The 17,368-nt window shown below is 49.5% G+C and overlaps 1 protein-coding gene across 1 annotated transcript; it reads left to right on the forward strand.

Annotated features, from left to right (window-relative positions):
- Positions 1-113: 113 nt before the first annotated feature.
- TM9SF4 (transmembrane 9 superfamily member 4) lies at positions 114-15,912 on the forward strand (the record flags this gene model as incomplete). Its single annotated transcript, XM_084217906.1, has 18 exons — positions 114-203; positions 5,242-5,355; positions 6,803-6,902; positions 7,274-7,442; positions 7,521-7,650; positions 8,044-8,167; positions 8,990-9,108; positions 9,221-9,332; positions 9,753-9,823; positions 10,262-10,394; positions 10,900-10,981; positions 11,058-11,133; positions 11,471-11,554; positions 11,735-11,910; positions 12,223-12,286; positions 12,830-12,949; positions 13,463-13,552; positions 13,873-15,912. 18 exons carry the CDS (start codon positions 114-116, stop codon positions 14,020-14,022), a joined length of 2,004 nt encoding a protein of 667 aa, XP_084074032.1. The 3' UTR covers positions 14,023-15,912.
- Positions 15,913-17,368: the final 1,456 nt, after the last annotated feature.

Consider the following 17,368-nt stretch of genomic DNA (forward strand, 5'->3'; position numbering starts at 1 on the left):
CGCCCCGGCTCGCCCGGCAGGAAGGCTGTGCCGATCCGGGGCTGAGGTGGACCCGGCCTCGGCAGCGCGGAGCGTGCCCGTCCAGCCCGGTCCTGCCGGCCGCCGCGGTCGCCATGGCGATCGGCCCAGCAGCCAACCGCGCGCCGCTTCCGGTGACGTCAGCGCCGACACGTGGATCCAAGATGGCGGCGTCGGCGGCGATGGTGAGTGCGGCGGGGCCCGGCCCGGCCCCGCGTCCCGCCCGCTGTGCCCGGCCCGGCGCCGCTCCCGGCGCGGGGCTCGCTTCGGGGGCTGCGGTCGGATCTGCACCACGCTGGGAGGGATGCGGGCCCGGCCCCTTGGCGGAGGAAGCTCCCCTGTCCCGCCCGGGGCCTTGCTGCTGCCCCGCGTCTCCCGGCGGTGTCACCTGTGGAGGGCAGGGCTCGGGCCGCCGCTCGGTGCCCAGGGAACCGGGAGAGCTCAGCGAGCTCCTGTCCCGCCTGCCCCGCGCTCCCTCGGCAGCAAAGTTGGCTCCCTTGTGCGGTTCACGACGGTGTCGGGGCAGGAGGGGCCGGGCGGGGGCTCGGAGCTGTGTGGGTTGCAGGGAGCACCGGCACGTCCTTTGCCTTCCCTTCCGAGCTGTCAGCCTGGGCCCGGGGCTGGTGCCAAGCACGGAGGCTGTTGTTCTGTGTGGTTTTAACAAATGTTTGGTGGTGGTTGTCGGGTCCGGGTTTGAGCAGCTGCTTCAGCTTCCCGCGTCCCAGCGTCCCTGTTATTACTATTGAATTATTCCTTGAATCCTCAGAGAACTGAAGGTGTTCCTGGTGAGCATCAGTGCCACCTCACAGAGCAGAAAACGAGCTGCTGAGACATTTGTTATCTGCCTTGAAGTCCTGTAAGAGTCAAACGGATTTCCTCCCTGCTTTCATAGGAGGGTATTTTTGTGGCAATGCATTGCAGGAATAGCGGTGTGGATAAAGGATGTGTGCTGATACAAAGGTCGCTGCTGGCTGGGCTGTGAGGTGACTCATGGAGAGACTGGGAGAGCCAAGGTTTTCCTTTAATTTGCTTTAAGCATCTCCTTACCCTGCTGGCTTTCCCCCAGGCAGGGGGGAGGGAGTGCTCAGCTGGCTCTGAGAGCTGGGGATGGTCCTACTGGGAATTTCCTCGTGGCTCTCCGTTGTGTGAAGGGCAGAGGAGGCTTCCAGCAGCTCTCCTGGTGTCAAAGGAGCTCTGAAGTCAATGTGAATGCAGCACTTGTCTCCTTCTGAAGGGCTCTCGTGGCTCCTCCAGTGCAGAGTGAGCAGGGCAGGGATGTAATAAAGATGAGCTTATCCAAACAGGTGTGAGGATCATGCAAGGAGGCAGCCCTTGGAAAAGGGGATGAGTGTCAGGGTGCCATTAGCACTGTTCTCTTCTGCTAACGTGCCTGAGGGCAGAATGAAGGTTACAAGTGTGAGAGAGCTTGTTGGTTTTTATTTTTTTGCTCCCACAGAGTAGTGGGTTGTGGCTTTCCTCCCTTACTGACACCATTTTTAAAAAGTTTCAGGAAGTGGAATGGAATGGGAGAGCTGTGTGAATCCATTTGGACAAACAAATGGGTCTGCACAGGTTGTTTTCCCTGTTTTTCTTCAAAGCTATCTTTGAAAGTTAACAGCTCTTGATTATGGCTCTTTGATGTCCCTCCTGCCTTTCTCTGCCAAAAAGAGATGGGACAATTCATGATATCCATCACTGTCACTTCCTACTTCCTTTTCATCTCTTTGAACAAATCCTATGTTCTGTTCTTCAGTTCCTATGTGGATTGTGAAACTCTTAAGACCTAAACCAGCCCTGGTACACCACTGGCTCAGTTCTGATGCTTGAAATTACTGCTGCTTGAGGGTTTCTTCAAATTGTTGGCAGTAACCTGGGCATGGATGTTCTGGGTGCACATGGCCAGGCCATGGACCCTCTGGAGCACATTGGAGCTGTTGCAGAGTGCCCCAGGGAAGAGCTGCTGTTTCCCCTTTCCCTTAAATAAATGTCAGACTCAGGCAGTGGTAGCTGGAGCGACCACAAGTCCTAGGGAGGGACAAGTGTGGTAATAACTGTTTTAGGGCCTCTTCATGCTGGGTCAGACTGGGGTTTAGAGAACAAATCCTCTGTTTTGGCAGCATGGTTTGTGAGCCTTCTGTGAATTCGCAGAAAGTGGCAATGCTGTTTTAAGTCTTTCTGAATAGGATAAACCTGGGGTTGTCTGCAAACCCCAAGACTGGTGATAATTATCCAGAAGGGCCTTCTTGGAGAGGGTTTGTGTGTGAACTTTTGATCTGAGGGACAGCAATGGGTGATTGTGCTCCTGCAGTTACTTCTTTTATTGAGATCATATTCTCCTAAGACAGGGTGTCTCTGCATGTCTGCATATAGGAAAATATCAGGCTTAGGCAATGTGAACTATTTTTCCTACTTGCAGCTAGGTTTTTCTCAGTCTGGGGTTGTGCATATTTGTTGTGCTACTTGTTGCACCATTACACGATTTCCTGGCACCTCAGATGCAAGATTGTCATTTGAGGGGTTTTTTTGCATGTTTTTGAAATGTAAATGGAAAAGGCTGTGAAGCTCTGTGTCCTGTTTACTGGAAGTCTGGGCCTTGCCAGGGCTCTGTGACTGAACCAAAACAGAGCTCCCTCCTGGAAGTTCTGACCTGGCACAGGAGAGCACTCAGCTTGCAGGCATCCCTTGTGTGAGATAATCACCTGGCCAGGCCCATGAGTTACACAGATGGTCCATGTTGCCATTTCTAACCTGCTGTCTTTGTTTGGAGAAGATGAGGCACATTGGTCAGTACAAGAACAAAGGTCCTGATGAGTAAGGCCACTGGCTTCAGCTTCTCTGTGCTCTGCCAGCTCAGAAACCTGCAATGGGCATTTCCTTCATATTTCACTTCCAAAGCTTTCCCCACCTGTTGCATAGCAGCTTCCCCCTTTCTTGCTACCAACTGTTCTTTCCTGGCAGGGCTTTACAGAGTCACCCTCTTGTCTTTCCTGTTGCTGCCTGAGTCATCATCATCTGTATGCAAAGACAGCCTGATTTCTGCCAAAATTGTCATCAAGAATTTCATCTTCTGCATGCTCATATGTCTTCTGAGTGTCTGCCAAAGTTCTGTCCTGGTCTTTTCACCTCCCAGCCTGCTGGGGCACAGGTGACAGTGGTGTGGTTCTGGTTTTTGAGTAACATTGTGTAGGTTTGTCACTTCAGTGACAAATGAGATAAGGGCTGCAGGTTGTTGGGAGTGCAGTGGGGGACAAGAGTGCAGGTTCCTTCCACTGCTTCCCCTGTGCAGGAGACATTTTCCTACTCTATGGAGAGCCACTGAGCACTCCCTTTAAAATTGGAAAGGCAAAATTTAGCGGAGCACAGAAAATAAGCCCCATTTTGCCTGAAGGCAGATCAGTATTGAATGTCAGGCAGTTTTAACAAGAGTGTTTCCAAGCTGGGGCTTTATGCCTGCTCCAAGTGTATTTGGCTATGCTTAGAATAGGTCTGCAAATCCCCTTTGTAAGCAAGACAGATCACAGAATCACAGTGTGGTTTGGGTTAGCAGGGTCCTTAAAACTCATCTTGTTCCATGGGCAGGGAAACCTTCCACTATCCCAGGCTGCTCCAAACTCCATCCAACCTGGTCTTGAGCAATTCCAGGGATGGGGCAGCCACAGCTTCACTGGACAGCCTGTGCCAATGCCTCACCATCCTCACAAGGAAGAATTTTTTCCTACTATACAATCTAACCCTACTCTGTCAGTTTAAAGCTGTTCCCCCTTGTCCTGCACTCCATGGTCTTGTGAATAGTCTCTCTCAGTTTTTCTTGTAGGCTCCCTTCAGGTACTGCAAGGCCACATGTATTTGATGATTCAGTATTCATATTTTCTGTAGGTGCCTAGCATTTACATCTTAAATACATTTTAGACTTTCAACCCCCTGATACTTCTGCCTTTTTTTTTTCCCCATCCTGCTCAATTCCACTAATTCTGGATGCTCTGGTTGACCCTTACAGGTGTCTGGGCCCAGGTACTTTCCTTGCCTTAGAATGAGACAGGAGGAAGGTAATGAAGAAGGGGTGTGGGAGCAATAAACACAAATATTTTTATTTTGTTTTTTTCCCCCAGCCTGAGGAAGGATCTCCATGATAGAGCTGCTGTTTGTCACACCTGGCCTGTGGAGTGTTCCCTCTGGTGCTGTCAGACTGACTGATGGCACTGAGGACGCACAGGGACAGTAGGGACTTGGTTTCTTACATCTGCAGCATTAGCTCAAGAGTTGTCCCAAACCAAACCAGGTTTTGTATGGTTTTCCAGTGGTGCCATACACACGGGGAGTTCAGGAGAAGGGACTGAAGCCAGCAGTGCTGTGAGATTATACCAGAGCTGATGTCCTAATCCAGGCAAGCTGCTGCTGGCTAATACTCTTTAAAGCTCAGTTTTCATTTCACAGCCTTCCTGCCCATGCTCAGCTGGGTTACCTGAGGTAATGGGAGGGGCTGAGGAGGCAGCAAGGTGTGTTAAATAAAGGTTTGCTGTGGCTCTGTTAGGGTGTAGGTTCTCCTGGAGCCCCCATAGAGCTGATTGAACCTTCCAGCCTGACTTGTCACCCTGCTCCCTAAAAAAGGGCTGAAAAAGTGATTTGCCGCATTACTGAGCTGTGCTGTGGTCTGGAGGGGTGAGGAAAGCAGAGTGGTGATGGAGCAGGAGGGAGTGGTGATGTGACTGTCCCTTTGGGTGCAGTTACTGGGGTCACACCTGACTCCACAGTAACTGATCTTCTGCAGGTAGTGGCCTGTGAGCATCCATCTGTAATCAGCTCCGGGGCAGCTGCTGCTGTGCAGCGCTAACACACATCCAGAGCTAGGGCTACAACCCTCTTCTCTACTAATCCTTGGGAGTTTTCTAGCACAGGGAGCTCAGTGGGGGTGAGCAGAAAAGTAAAGGGATGGCCTGCTCAATGCCCCATGGTGCAGATAAAAATGGCATTTTTCTTGGGGTTGAGCAAAGCCAAAGTTTTCCTAATTGCAGATGAAGAGGCAGAGACACGCTGAGTGGAAAGTGACTTGATGAGGGTCACAAAACAAAGCTAAGAACAGCTTGTGTGAATTAAATTTCTATTTAATCACCTGACTGTGCGGCCTCTCTGATGTCTGGGATGAACATTTCCAGTGCTGTTATCCATCTCTAATATTGTTCTAGTGTTTCTGTTGTATTTTACTGTTCCTTCTCCTTTTTACAGGAAAGGCTGAGATATGTGCTGGGCCTGCTGTTGATGCTACACGGCACAGACTCATTCTATGTACCCGGGGTGGCTCCCATCAACTTCCACCGCAATGATCCCGTAGAAATAAAGGTAGGAGAAACTCAGTGCTGTTAGTCTGTTTGGTTTGGGGGGTTTTTTGTCTCTTGGGTTTTTCCTTTTTTATACCATAGCAGCTAAGATGGGCTGCAGAGTTAAATTTGGGGATCCTGTTGCTCTAATTTTGTGTTCAGATATGTCCTCTGCTTCACAACATTTGGGTCCCAACATGATTCCTGTTCTTGCCCCTGATCTCTTGTACTAAATTCCTTCAGTAGTCGCACCAAAGTCCTCAAGCTGTTGCTCTGTTTGGGAAAAGGGTGCCTTTCTCACTGTGGCTTTGAAATTAATTTAATTTCTCCAGCATTATACTGATTCTAAAAGTGCCTTTGGGTGGAAGGTGAATAGTGGAATAAGGTCTGAATCAGACCTTCTCAGTACCCAGTTTGCTCATGTGCTCTGAGGGAAATTCATGAGAAGCTCTTCCCCAGTGGAGGTGTTTGTCCTTGAGCCTTGCAGATCTTTCAGCCCAGCCTTGCTGAGAGCTGTTCCTGTGCAGCATTGCTGATACTCAATGATAGAGTTGCTGCAACTATCCACGAGGAAGGCAGGCTTTGCTTTCAGACATCAGTGATTTATAGCCCATTTCATTTATTTTTCTTAAGCTGTGGCCTCTGTCTCAGCAAATCCAGCACCCTTGGGGCTGCTGAGGTTGGCTGCTCTCACGTGAAGCACCATGGCACAGTTTTCTCTTTGGCCACAGGCTGCCAGACATAGGCTATTTTTAAGCAAATGAGACTTGCCTGTGGGTACAGTAAGCTTCCCAGAAGAAGAGGGTTTTGGAATAGCTGTTCTCAAAGGGATTTCAGGAGCTAAATGCTTCCTCAAGTGCTTAGGCAAGTCAGTGTGTTTGCCAGCACTTTTCCAATAAACAAGCTTGGCTGTGTTACAAAACACTTCTGTTTTTCAGAGCAACTGTGGTCTTGGCTGTTGTAGTATGTCTCTGCACTTCCCTTGTACCCTGTGATTTGTGGAAATTCTCCAGGAATGTTTGTGGTTGGTCACCTTGTCTTCCCAGACTGATGGCTCTCTGGCTTTCCTTTCTGAGATTAAAATTGCTGAACTCTCCATAGCACTGGAGGCCAGACCTCTAGGTCCAGTGGGATATGAATTTTTGTTTGAGGAAATCTTGTATGAAATGTGACTCTTGAATCTCTTTTGAGCTCTTTGTTGTTTCCTAGGACTCCACTGAGACATAAATTTGTGAAACCAACATGTTTTGTTCTTTGAGTGTTTCTCTGTGAATGAGTTGCTACTGGAAGTCTCTCAGGAACATCTGTCTCTGTTACTATTTTTAATATTAGTAGTAGTAGTAGTATCTTCTGGAAGTGAGCTTTATGGAAGGTGTCTTGAAGTAAGAATCAGCTTCTGGATGATGCTGAGAGGAGAGGAAATTATCTGGAGTTTTTCTCTGGGGATAATCCTTCCATTCTTCCTGCAGGCTGTGAAGCTGACGAGCTCCCGGACCCAGCTGCCCTATGAGTACTACTCACTGCCCTTCTGCCAGCCCAGCAAGATCACCTACAAGGCTGAGAACCTCGGTGTGTACCTGTCAGACAGTGGGGAGGGGGGGTGGTGTTTATAGGGGTAAAAGCAATTGCAAGTGTCACTTCTGCTGAGCTGAGAGAAGCTGCTTGCTCTGATTCACTGCATGCTGGCTGGCTGAAAACGGCAGTGTCCATGTGTTGGACAGAGGAACTGCCTGTCCTGATGGAGAGCATGTAACCTGCTTCATAAGCAGGGCTTGATGCTTCCAACAAAGTAGCTGTACTGACTTGCAATCTTATCCTTGCACCTGGGCTAGCAAAGGAGACTTGCTGTGGTCCCTCCAGCTGCACAATACCTGGCAGCAGGATCAGCAGCAAGGAAGCGTGTCAGTCTCCAACCCTGCCCGTATTTTCCTGTTTTCCAGGTGAGGTTCTTCGAGGGGACCGAATTGTAAATACACCTTTCCAGGTTTCCATGAATGTGGAGAAGAAATGTGAAGTTCTGTGCAACTTTCCCAACAAGCCAGTGACTCTGACAGTGGAGCAGAGCAAGCTCATCGCCGAGCGCATCAGGGAGGATTACTATGTCCACCTGTGAGTCACTCAAGCATGGGTTTATGTTGGGGGGATTTGGTGCTGTGGACAAATTTGATCTGAAATCTGTGTTTTCAGCATTGCTGATAACCTCCCTGTGGCAACACGGCTGGAGTTTTATTCCAATCGTGAGGAAGAGGAGAAGAAGAAGGAGAAGGATGTGCAGTTTGAGCATGGATACAGGCTTGGGTTTATGGACGGTAACAAGGTAGAGAACTGAGGTGCTATGTGAGGGTGCCTGGAGGAGATCTGGGTGACCTCTGTTAGAGGTCTGCCAGAGAGTATCAGAATTGGGAATGCAACCAAAAGGTTTTATTCATAGTGGAAATATGAGAGAGGGGTTTCTTGTGGGCAGAAGAGGGTGGCTGGGAAGGTGGGAAAGCCAGGAGTCCTTGCTTTTATTCACTGTGTAACTTTGGACAGGCTCATGCAGTGGCTTCCCCTCAGCAGAGCGAAGGCACTGTGCCCCCAAGCCTGGCTGATCTCAGTGTTGGAGTCTTTAGTTTTCCCTCACTGAAGCTGTTTTCTGTAGTTGTTGCTTCTCAGCCTTGCCTCTTCCTCCCACAGGGTGCTGATGTTTTATTTTATGTCACTCTTTCAGTTCTACCTGCACAACCACCTCTCCTTCATCCTTTACTACCACAGAGAGGATGTGGAAGAGAGCCAGGAGCACACCTACAGGGTGGTGCGCTTTGAGGTGATTCCCCAAAGCATTAAACTGGAAGGTAAGAGACCCTTGAGGAGGGGAGCAAGGGGGAAGAATCTCCTGTATGGACAAAAGGCAGATGCCTGTGATGTTTCAGGGTGCCAGTTGTTGCTTCACAGGACACAGAAATGAGTCTAAATTACAAGAATAATAAACCACTTTGTTATTAAGGAAGTACCAACAATAGAGACGTATCCATGAACTGCAATCCATGGAAAATCAATTCCTGTAAAAAGATCTGAATTTGAGGTTTTGGGGTTGGATTTTTTTGCACTGTGTCATCTGGTATGAGGCATGTCTGGCATTCTAGCTCTTGCTGTGGCACAGATCTCCCTGACTGGGACACTCTGTGCTGGTTCATGGACACACAGGATGTTTGGAACTGTTTCTGGGGGACTGAAATTTAAAAATAATGCTTAGGGGAAAGCACTCCTACCTCAGTGAGCCCAATGGAAAAGGGTGTTTAGAAGGGCAGTTGCTCATGGTGTGGATCACCCCACGCAGCTCCCATCTGGCAGGGCAGGCGCTGCTACAGAGGTCTTGTTTCTCACCATATCATGTGGAATAGAGGATTTTTTCATGGTCTAGATCCTTGGCTTCAGAACCTCTGGCTTTTATCCTTCCAGTTAAGGAGAGCCCTGTGCATAGCTTTCCTGAAAGCTTGTTAATGGTGCTCCACTGCTGGTCAGGAGAATAGTTTTGCAAACTGCAGAGCAGGTGAGCAAGGAGCAAGTGCTTCCCCACCTGGAAGTACTGCAACCCAATGCCCGCAGGGTGATGCTCAGTGGGAGAGGTGGTGCATGAGGGAAGGGCTCACTGTGTGCTCTGCTTTCCCCTACAGACTTGAAGGCTGATGAGAAGAGCATGTGCACCCTGCCTGAAGCCACGGGCTCTGCCCCTCAGGAAATAGATCCTACTAAAGAGAACCAGTTGCTCTTCACCTACTCTGTGCATTGGGAGGTGAGGCAGTACTGGGGAGCTGGCTGGCAGTGATGCTCCAAGTGTCTGTCACTAGGGTTGTGGAATACATTGGGAATGTGCTGGTGTGAGAAGAACTCTCCTGTTCTTTCAGGAAAGTGACATTAAGTGGGCTTCCCGATGGGACACGTACCTGACCATGAGTGACGTGCAGATCCACTGGTTTTCTATCATTAACTCGGTTGTGGTCGTCTTTTTCCTTTCAGGTGAGTGGATGTGTGGCGAGAGGAAGGCTTTACCATTATCTGCAGGGAATTTTCTTTAAGCCTTAGCTGCAGGTGGCTCAAGGAGCACGTGGCCATATCTGAACCTGGTCAGAAGGAGGAGGAAACCAGTTTAAAACCTCTCAGTTCAAACAGTGTCCTGTGGGATCAGGCAGTTACCAGCCTTTCTCATACTGGGGTCATTGAGGGAGTACAAAAACCCACAAGAAAGCCACAATGCCCCATTTTCTGCTGGAAAACTGTCTTCCCTGCTCCTTGGGGTTTTGTTTCTGTCTTTGCTGATGACTCAAGACCTCCTCTCCCAGCCAGAACAGAGTGTTGGTGGGAGCCATGTAGTTGCACAGCATGAGAGCAGCACAGCCATGTGGGAGCCTCTGAGCTGAACTCTGTGCTTGTTTTCAGGGATTCTCAGCATGATCATCATCCGGACTCTGCGGAAGGACATTGCCAACTACAACAAAGAAGATGACATTGTATGTGTTTGTTCCTTGGGCTGGGATTAGAGAGAGGGAAGCACAGGCCAGGAGGGATCCAGTGTGCAGACTTGGCTCTGTTGTCTCTTCCCTTGCCCCTGTTTTCCTTTGAGCCCTGGCCATGGGATGGGCAGTTGTGTTCTGCTGTCACACACCTTTTTCTGCCTGAACAATCACATATTAGTTAGAATGTCCTCAGACCTAAGGAATGACTGCAAATGTAAATGTAAAAGCTCTGTAAATGTGTGTCCTGGCACTGACAATTCAGGTCTCAGCTGTTTTTAGCCCAAGAGGAAAGAAGTTTCTTGGCTAGAGTGGTAAAATGCAGTAGAAAAACTGGATCCAGGAAAGTTAACCTCTTAGGCTGGCTGTGGTAGGACCTTAATTTCCACTAGTGTATCACATCTAAATAACCTCCTTTTTCTGTTGTTGCTATAGGAAGATACTATGGAGGAATCTGGTTGGAAACTTGTGCATGGAGATGTCTTCAGGCCTCCACAGTACCCTATGATCCTCAGCTCTCTCCTGGGTTCTGGAATTCAGCTCTTCTGTATGATCCTGATTGTCATCTGTAAGTGGCACGTGTTGCACAGGGTGGCTGTAACACAAATGATGCTCAAGGATGTTTGACTTCACCCTGTGCTCACCTTAGCTGGAGTGAGACCCATGAAGCTGCTTCCTGTTGCCATCAGCCTGGGCTCGGCACTGCAGAACTGCCGGATGACATTGCCCAGCTGAACGCAGCTTTGTGTGATTTTATTTCCTTTGCCAAGCTGTGAGCCCTGGCTGATAGTGGGCTGGGGGACTTTTGCACAGGTGTGCCTTGCCTGCTGAGCTGCACCTGCTCCCATCCCTGGGGAAGCTAAGGCTGAAGCATGGTCTGTAGCTGAGATCAAAGCTGTGCCTTCCTCTCTGGCCGGTGCTGGAGGCTGTGGATATGTTATGCTGTGAAGGAAATCAAGCTGTGCAGGGATAGCAGGCAGCTGTGGGCTGCAGATGGGACAGGCCCCTGTCCTCGAGCTGCTGCAGCACATGTCCCTCAGAGCTGCTGTTCCTTGTCCTATTTCCCTCTGCAGTTGTTGCTATGCTGGGGATGCTGTCGCCTTCGAGCCGGGGCGCACTGATGACAACTGCCTGCTTCCTCTTCATGTTCATGGGGTAGGTGCCTCCACAGCTTCCCCCTGCGCTGTCCTGGCCCCCCCAGCATTTCATTGACTTCGCTGTTTCTGTCCAGGGTTTTTGGTGGATTCTTTGCTGGCCGCTTATACCGGACTCTGAAAGGCCATCGATGGAAGAAGGGAGCCTTTTGTGTGAGTCTTGGATGTTCTGTGCTGTTTATCCAGGTTTGCTGATGGAAAAATCTGTGGCTAAGCTCCACACGTTTGTGGTAGGTGGACACAATCTGGCTGAGGTGCACATTTGCTGTGGGTTGAGTCCTTGTAGCTGTACAGAAAAAGCGCCACCAGAGCATGTACTAGAGCAAAGAGGATTGTCCAAGATCCTCCCCACAGCCCAGCTCTGTGTCCTTGTCCTGTAACAAAAGGGACACTTCTCCACATGTGCCTTGTGTCAGGGATGGACTTGTTCCGTAGGAACATCTGGCTGATGAATCAGGTGCCTTCTCTTATGCTGTGGTTCCTCTTGCAGACAGCGACGCTGTACCCAGGCGTTGTCTTTGGCATCTGCTTTGTCCTCAACTGCTTCATCTGGGGGAAACACTCCTCTGGTGCGGTAGGTGTCACCCTCAGCCTGGGCCTGCTATGTGGGAGAGGGTCACTGGGCTGATAGGGACCCACTTGGCTTCCCAGACCTTTCCAAGTGGTGGCTGGAGGGTTGGCTTAGCCAATGACATCAGCCCCCAGGGTAGGAGAGCTGTCAGCCTCACTTCTGTGGCTCTTGGTGTGATTCCAGGTGCCTTTCCCTACCATGGTGGCCTTGCTCTGCATGTGGTTTGGGATCTCCTTGCCCTTGGTCTACCTGGGTTACTACTTTGGATTTCGCAAGCAGCCCTATGACAATCCTGTACGGACAAATCAGATTCCCAGGCAGATCCCGGAGCAGAGGTGGTATATGAACAAATTTGTGGGGTGAGTGATGACTGTCTGGGAAATTCGGTGAGTTAAGTCCCTCTCCCTTGGGCTGCTGAGTGTCACCTGCTGCTCTCTGGACGTGGACAGATGGCAGATGGGGTTCCTTGAGACCACATTGATCATTTGGATGTGGTATGAGGGGTACTTGTGGTAGTGCTCAACAGTGGGAGCAGCTGTGCCATTGCCTGCGAAATTTAGTAATCTGGAAATGTAGAGCCTTTGCTTGGTGTGTTCTGTGTGCTTACAAGGAATTTTTAATGTCCAGACAGTTATATTGTGCTGCTTATGGTTTTTGTTTCTGCTCTGTAGGATCCTCATGGCTGGTATTCTGCCTTTTGGAGCCATGTTCATTGAACTGTTCTTCATTTTCAGTGTAAGCATTTAACCCACTTTCCTCCTCAATGGGATTCTTTTCATGCCAAAACTTTTGAAAGCTGGGGCGGGGGGGGGGCTTCCACTGGAGCAGTCTCCTATTCCTGTGTTCTCTAAAGGGGGGAGCTGGTTTCTTCCAGGCCATTCAGCAGTTTCCAGGGAGAGCTATGGGACTCTCCTGGTGGTTTTGTGGTAAAGACAAAATTTGCCGTAACATTACATCAAGGAAGGGTCCTGGTCTTGAGACAGTCACTGTTCTGGTGCTACCCATTTTTCATCTTGTATGGATGAGGAAGAATTTGCTGTTCCATTGCTTGGGAGATGCAGGGGAATGAATAAGCTGTCTCAGAGGTGTCCTTGTGCACCTTTTTGCAACCTGAATCCTCTGAAGTGACGTTGTGAAATGCATTAGATCTGTGGTTTCATCTAGGTGAGGCTGAGGGGGCTCCTCATTTTCCCCTGGCTGGCTGCCAGAAGTTAGTCCTATATTCACTGACTGATCACAGTAACATGGAAATCAATTCCTGCTGTGTGTTTATTTCAGGCAATCTGGGAAAACCAGTTCTATTACCTTTTTGGCTTCCTCTTCCTGGTGTTTATAATTCTGGTGGTATCCTGCTCCCAGATCAGCATTGTCATGGTGTATTTCCAGCTCTGTGCTGAGGTGAGATTTCCATGTTTGTAATTTGGGTAGCAGAGAGTACTTGCTTCTGGAAAAGCACAGATCACATTATTGCTGCTGGTCAGCAAAGATTAGTGTGGTCCAGCTTCACAGGTGTGATTGTCCCCACTGTCTCTTCACTCTAAAGGGAATTAAAGCTCCTTGGTTATCTGTTAGGCTGGGAACTGTGGTTTCATACCAGGAATTTTGCTGGGCACAGGGTGTTTTGAGCTGTTCCCAAACTGTTCCGTTCCATCCACGTACAAAACAAAATGCAGGACCAAAGGTGAGCCACGTCCTTGGGGCAGCAAGTGCTTTGAGCCTGACTGTCAGCATCACATCTCTTGGTTTGGAAACATGTTTGTGACAGAAAAAATTCCCCAGTCCCAAATTGTGGATTTCCTTTGAAGGAAGATGGGTGGTGTTCTCCCTGTCCATGAATGGTCACAGCTTCCCTGAGGCAGTGCCTGGGGAGAAGAAAGTCAGGGGGATAATGAGGCTCTTTTATCCTGACAGGATTACCGCTGGTGGTGGAGGACCTTCCTGGTGTCTGGAGGATCTGCTTTCTATGTGCTGATCTATGCTGTCTTCTACTTTGTGAACAAGGTATTCCTCCTGGGTGGAAGTGCCTTGTTTTTGGGGGTGACTGTGGGATTTGGGAAAGGAGATGGTGGGCCTGCTGAGTCCCAGTCTGCCCATGCCGGCCCAAGGCAGTGCTCAGAGCCCTTCCAGACAGGAGAGGGTGTAGGTGCCCCAGGACTTGCACAGAGCAGCATTCCCTGACCCCACCTCAAAGGGGATCTCCTTTCAGCTGCACAAAAATGAGTTTTCCTCCCTTTGCCAGAGCTCTCCTTGCAGAGGTCACTGGTTGGTTTGTCATCTGTGTGTGTTATTTTGCTGACTTTTCTCGTCCTCTTCTGTTTCAGCTGGATATTGTTGAGTTCATTCCCTCCTTACTGTACTTTGGCTACACTGCCCTCATGGTCCTGTCCTTCTGGCTCCTGACGGGCACCATTGGCTTCTACGCAGCCTACATGTTCGTGAGGAAGATCTACGCCGCCGTGAAAATCGACTGAAGCTGGAATCCCCCAGCAGGAATCAGACACCTCTGAACACGTGTCCTCCCGGGGGGGACAGGGACATCTTCTCCCAGCTCTTTTTAAGGAAACAAAAATCCAGTGGGAGAGTCACAAGAGAAATAATTAACTCCTCGATTTGGAATGTAACTTTGGCACAGTGTACATGGATTCTGGGCTACTCTGCGGGGAAAAGGGGTCTGTAGATACCTTACATTTTAACTTTATTATCCTGTTCCATATTTGAGGGAGTTTTTTAGCAGAGAAATATCCCTCTGTATAAGTAAACCCCCTTTTTGCTAATCCATCCTTTTTTTTATGTTGATGATGAACGGATTTGAGACAGCAGTGGAAACACTTGTGAAAACGTTTTCTTCCAGCCCCTGGGGTGCTCTAGGATTCAGGGAGACTCTTCAGACAAGTATCAGACTGGGTTTTTCTCCTGCCTTCGTGTCTGCACGGAAGAGGGAGCTTGACTATGGCAGAATAAGCGGAGCCTCAAGGCTCACCCAGCGGGAGTCCGGCGCACTCCGATCCAGAAGTCCCGGCTTTGGCTTGTTTACAATTTGCTGGAGGTGCCATTCAGAGCCTGGGAAGTGCAATTTCACCCTGAGAGAGCTTGAGCAACCTTCGGCATCGCTCCTCCCTCCCTCCAGCCTCGGACAGCACAGGCCTCTGTGGGAGGGTGGGATTGCCTCTCCTGCAGAAGGCAGGACAAAAGGTCCTGGTGGAAGTGACGTGGTTGTGCTGGAATACAGGACTGGAAGGATGTGTGAGGTAACTACCAGAGTTTGTTCTGTCAGTAGCTCTGCTCTGGATGAGTGAGGAATCAGGGCAGGCTTCTTCCTGGGAATGCACTGGGATCCTGAAGAGCCCGCAGGGGATGGCTGTGGTGCCGTGGTGTTAGTGCCAAGTGATCTGAGGCAGTGTTGGGCCCGAGCTGCCCAAAGGCAGTGCAGGCCATGCTGAAGGGGCTGGCACAGGCAGGTGGCCCCATGAGCTGTCCCATGGCTGGGAGTGGGGCTCTCTCGCTGGCCCTATGCTCTGACTGCCCTTGCTGCTCTCTGCTCCTCCTCTGAAATTCTCTACCTCCAGGGAACAGGAAAAGTGTACACCCTATAGCTGTATTTTGTTCTTCTCCACAAAAAACAGTCCCAGCTCTCCTGGATAGCTGACATGGGCTCTTCTTTTCCCATGGCTTGATGCCTGAATCGGACCATGGGAATCTCTTTTTGAAAGAGGTTGAAGTTGGGTTGTGGTTTGTTTGGTTTTTTTTATTTTGGTCACTTCAGTGATGTTTATCAGTAAAAAGGTTCCACGTTGCAGTGAAGGCTCCCTCCATCCCCAGACTCACCGGATTCAGCCAGAACTACAGAGGAGAGGTTTTTTTTAGTGAGATCTATGAAAATTTTTCTTCTTGGAGTAAGGTCTTCCAATGACCAGCTGCCACAGGTCACATCATTCCAACCCAAAGCTGTCCAAAGCCCACCTTGCTCCCAGGAAGGGCTTTGGGGCCTTTTTAAACCCCAATTGCCATAAGTTTCCACCAGGTCCATGCAAGGGCCTGTGTCCGTTCCCATTGGCCCTGCCCATCATGCCAAAGTCTAATCAGCCAGGAATCATGGATGGATAAAAGGAGGAGGGGATGTGTGAGCCAACTGTGCTGTGGAATCCTGTGTCAGTTCTGATTTGAGGCCCCTCTCTGAGATTTTCATTGATTTTTTTTTTTTCTTTTCCTTTTTTTCTTCTGCCCCTGCCCCAGTGGAGAGGCTCAGCCAGCATTGATTTCTCTCCCTTTCCTGAAGTGTTTTCTCTGTATTCTTTGTAATTTTTAATTAATGTATGTATTCTTTGTGTCCTATTGTAAATAAATCTGCCATTGTCCTGTCATCCTGCTCTCTTGGGTTCTCCTAAGCCACTTCTGGACAATTTCTTTTTGTAACACTTGGCCTGTTCAACACCGTGTGGTCTGTGATGTGTGGCTTCAGCCAGAAGCAGAGCTTGAAATACTCTGCCTTTCTTTGTAATATTTTTCTCCTGGTAAACTAATTTTCTCCCAGTGTGGCATGCCCTGAATGCTGCCTTGTATTGTGATCATGCCACCAGTTGAGGCATTTGAATCTGCTGCTGTGCTGCTGGGTAAGATCACTCGAGCAACTCGTGTCTGGTGTGGGATATGTTGTTTGATGTGTGGCATGATGGGCAGAGTGGCAGAACTGTTGGATGGCAGTGCTGGGCAGGGCTTTAGGGCTGCAGAGGGGAAAGGACAGCTCAGAAGGGAGTTTGAGGAGTGCTGCTGCTGCAGAAGCTGAGCCCTCAGTGTTGGCTTCCAGCTCCCTTGGCTTCCCAGAGCTTGTGTGTTTCTGCTGGGGGAGCGTGTGTGGCAGGAGATCAGTGAGCTTCTGCTGGAGTGCTGGCTGAGGGAGGCAAAGTGAATTCCCTTTTCCTGGGCTGGTTTGCCCAGCAGAGCAATGGATGTGATCCCTCCAGATTACAGAGTCCAGTGTTGGGGGCTGCTGAGTGTGAGTGAGACCAGAGCTGGCAAATACTTGAATCAAAACTCAGAAATCATCAGAATAATCCCTTTTCCCTTTAAAAAGGCAAAGGAAGCTTCAGCTCCAGCACCAGGACAATCCATGCTGAAGTTATTTCTCATTTTTGGCAGATGAGTGTATTCATGTTCTGTCACAGTCCCCAATGCCAGGGGAAAGCTGCTGAAGAAAGGTCATGTTTTAATGGTGGCTGAATTAGGAATGAAAACTAGAACTGAAAAGTAGTTCATTCTTAGACAAGCACCTAACACGGATCGTGGCTGTCAGCTTTTAATCCATGTTCTGAAGGAGAATCCCAAGAGGGCCCCGTGTGCTTTGCCATGTTTCATCTTCAAATGCTGCTGGTGCCTGCAGCCAGTTGTAGCTTAAGCTGAGGTTTGGTCCTGGTTCTCCTGCCTCTGGGGAGCAGAGCATGTTGGGGTTATTGGAGGGGGAGTGGGCTGAACTTGTCTGAAATGCTGCCACATGGGCTGGAAATTTTAGTGAAACCAAGCGACCAGAACTTTCTGTCTAACAAACATTATTCTCCTTGACAGGGGATAATGGTGCCTGCTGTGGCTGCCTCCCCAGTGGGGTGCTGGGGTTTTTTTCTTGTGGGTCTAGTTCTTTGCTTGGCAGAAATTTAAAAACCTCTGTGGCTTCATGTAGGGAACTGTGTCTTTGACCTGTCTTATGATTCCATCCTGTCTTAATCCAACCAAAACCCAAACCCCCCAAGAAGACACCTGGGGTAGATCCAAATGCTTTTAATAAACAACTTCATTATAAAAGATGCTTTCAATTTGAACTTCATT

The sequence above is a fragment of the Fringilla coelebs genome, assembly GCF_963513975.1.
Source record: "Fringilla coelebs genome assembly, chromosome: 18".
Lineage (NCBI taxonomy): Eukaryota > Metazoa > Chordata > Aves > Passeriformes > Fringillidae > Fringilla > Fringilla coelebs.